The sequence below is a fragment of the Sinocyclocheilus grahami genome, unplaced genomic scaffold (assembly GCF_001515645.1).
Source record: "Sinocyclocheilus grahami isolate Dianchi unplaced genomic scaffold, SAMN03320097.WGS_v1.1 scaffold1330.1, whole genome shotgun sequence".
Taxonomy (NCBI): Eukaryota; Metazoa; Chordata; class Actinopteri; order Cypriniformes; family Cyprinidae; genus Sinocyclocheilus; species Sinocyclocheilus grahami.
Genome location: NW_015506509.1, coordinates 411,224 through 413,080, shown reverse-complemented (window position 1 = coordinate 413,080; position 1,857 = coordinate 411,224). Strand labels below are relative to the sequence as shown.

The window sequence follows — 1,857 nt, the reverse complement described above, 5'->3', positions numbered from 1 at the left end:
AAATATTATAAAAAGCCCCCCCCCCCCCCATTTTTTAAATGTATAATTTAAGTTTCTATTTCACATGAATCAAAGTAGTGATTTATGGGTGACGTGTGCTCTGTTTTCTGCCAGAGAGTTGGAGTATAATAATCTGACAGAGCTGAATAAGGGCTGGTTGTATGGCCTGCACATGCTCAGGATTCTGCAGGTAAATCAGAACAATATTGGACTCATCCGAGCCGATGCCTGGGAGTTTTGCCATCGCCTGGAGGAGCTGTGAGTGACTTCGGCCCTGACCTTAACGTTTAATCCTATATACAATACTGTGAAATTTGTAATTTTTTTCTAGAAATGGATGATCTGTCTTAGTTTTTTTTCTTGAGGTGTTTGATGAGGTGTATTTGATTGTTAGCTCTCAGGTAATGCGTATGCGTGTGTTTTGATTCCAGGGATTTGTCCTTCAATCACTTGAGTCGTCTGGAGGATTGGGTGTTTTCTGGTCTCAGTCTCCTGCAGAGTCTCAACTTGGGTGACAATCAAGTCTCACACCTGGGAGAAGGAGTGTTCAGCAGCCTGGCTAACGTCCGCACATTGTAAGATAATCAACGTTTCCCTTCTGTCTCTCATTTTATGCAGATACTTTTTTTGGTAGCACTATATAAAAAGCCTTAAGTTTATGTGTAAAATGCATTAAAGATTTTTTTCTGCTGTGCCAGTCAGAACAGTAATTCAGAATTTAACTTGCCCTGCCAATATTTTCACTCATCCCACTACTAAATAAATATATATATATATATATATATATATATACAAAGCCTTTTTTTTAACTCCTAGGCAGAAATAGGCTTCCATAGTTCTATCTAAGAGCTAAATGTTTACTTAATTCAAGTGAAATTGAGCATCAAAACTATAAAATACAACAGAAAAGACTCATGTTTTAAACCCTTTTTAACTCTGACTCTGTGAAATACTCTAGGTTATAGATTCATAGATGTATAAGGTTATGCTGTTATATTGTTCTTATTTGTATTTGTGTAAAGACAATGACTACAATAAAATCCAGTCCATTCCATTATTCAGCACGCACAAAGAGTTTTTGTTTTTCCAGTGTAAATAATCTTTTTGAATTTGTTCCTGCAGGGACCTGAGTAAGAATGGCATCATGTCTATTCATCCTGATGCTTTCACTCATTTAAAACTTAAAACACTGTAAGTCATTCTTTACTTTCTACAGACTGTATGTATTTTCTGTATCTTTGCATTTTACATAATATATGTTTGTTGCATCTTTGTCTGTACAGACAGTGTTTGTATATTAGAATAGTGTAGTTCAGGTGTATTCTCAATGATGCTTGGATTGTTGTCTTCCTCAGTGATTTGAACACCAGCAGCCTCCTGTGTGACTGTCAGCTGCAGTGGTTGGTCCAGTGGTTGATTGACAGTCAGTTCCAGCAATCCTGCACTGCCGTCTGTGCTCATCCTGCCTTCCTGGCAGGATCTAGTGTGCTTGCTATTAAACCCGAGGATTTTGTCTGCAGTGAGTGACCTTACAGTAACAAAATGTCCAAGGCGACCTTCTCTGTTTTGTGTCTTGTGCCAATAAAAAAAGCAATTTTATGAAACTTTAAATCTAAGCTCTTTCTTGCAATGAGATCTCTTTATTGTCTCACTCACAGATGACTTCCCTAAACCCCAGATCAGCGCTCATCCCAAGACCGCCGTGGCCTTGCGCGGGACCAACGTCACTCTGAACTGTTCTGCATTCAGTAGCAGCGATTCTCCCATGAGCACCGCCTGGCGCAAAGACGGAGAGGTGCTGTATGAAGCTCAGGTGCAGAACTATGCTCGGTACCAGGATCACCGCCTCCTCTACAC

At 39.6% G+C, this 1,857-nt stretch overlaps 1 protein-coding gene across 1 annotated transcript in view; it reads left to right on the top strand.

The window, feature by feature from the left end:
* Positions 1-1,857, top strand: part of LOC107569290 (leucine-rich repeats and immunoglobulin-like domains protein 2) — a 23,135-nt gene that overhangs the window by 3,247 nt on the left and 18,031 nt on the right. Inside the window, exons 6-10 of the mRNA XM_016255343.1 lie at positions 115-258; positions 432-575; positions 1,123-1,191; positions 1,356-1,519; positions 1,659-1,848. Of these exons, the coding sequence (XP_016110829.1) occupies positions 115-258; positions 432-575; positions 1,123-1,191; positions 1,356-1,519; positions 1,659-1,848 (711 nt within the window). The remainder of the gene's footprint in view (positions 1-114; positions 259-431; positions 576-1,122; positions 1,192-1,355; positions 1,520-1,658; positions 1,849-1,857) is intronic.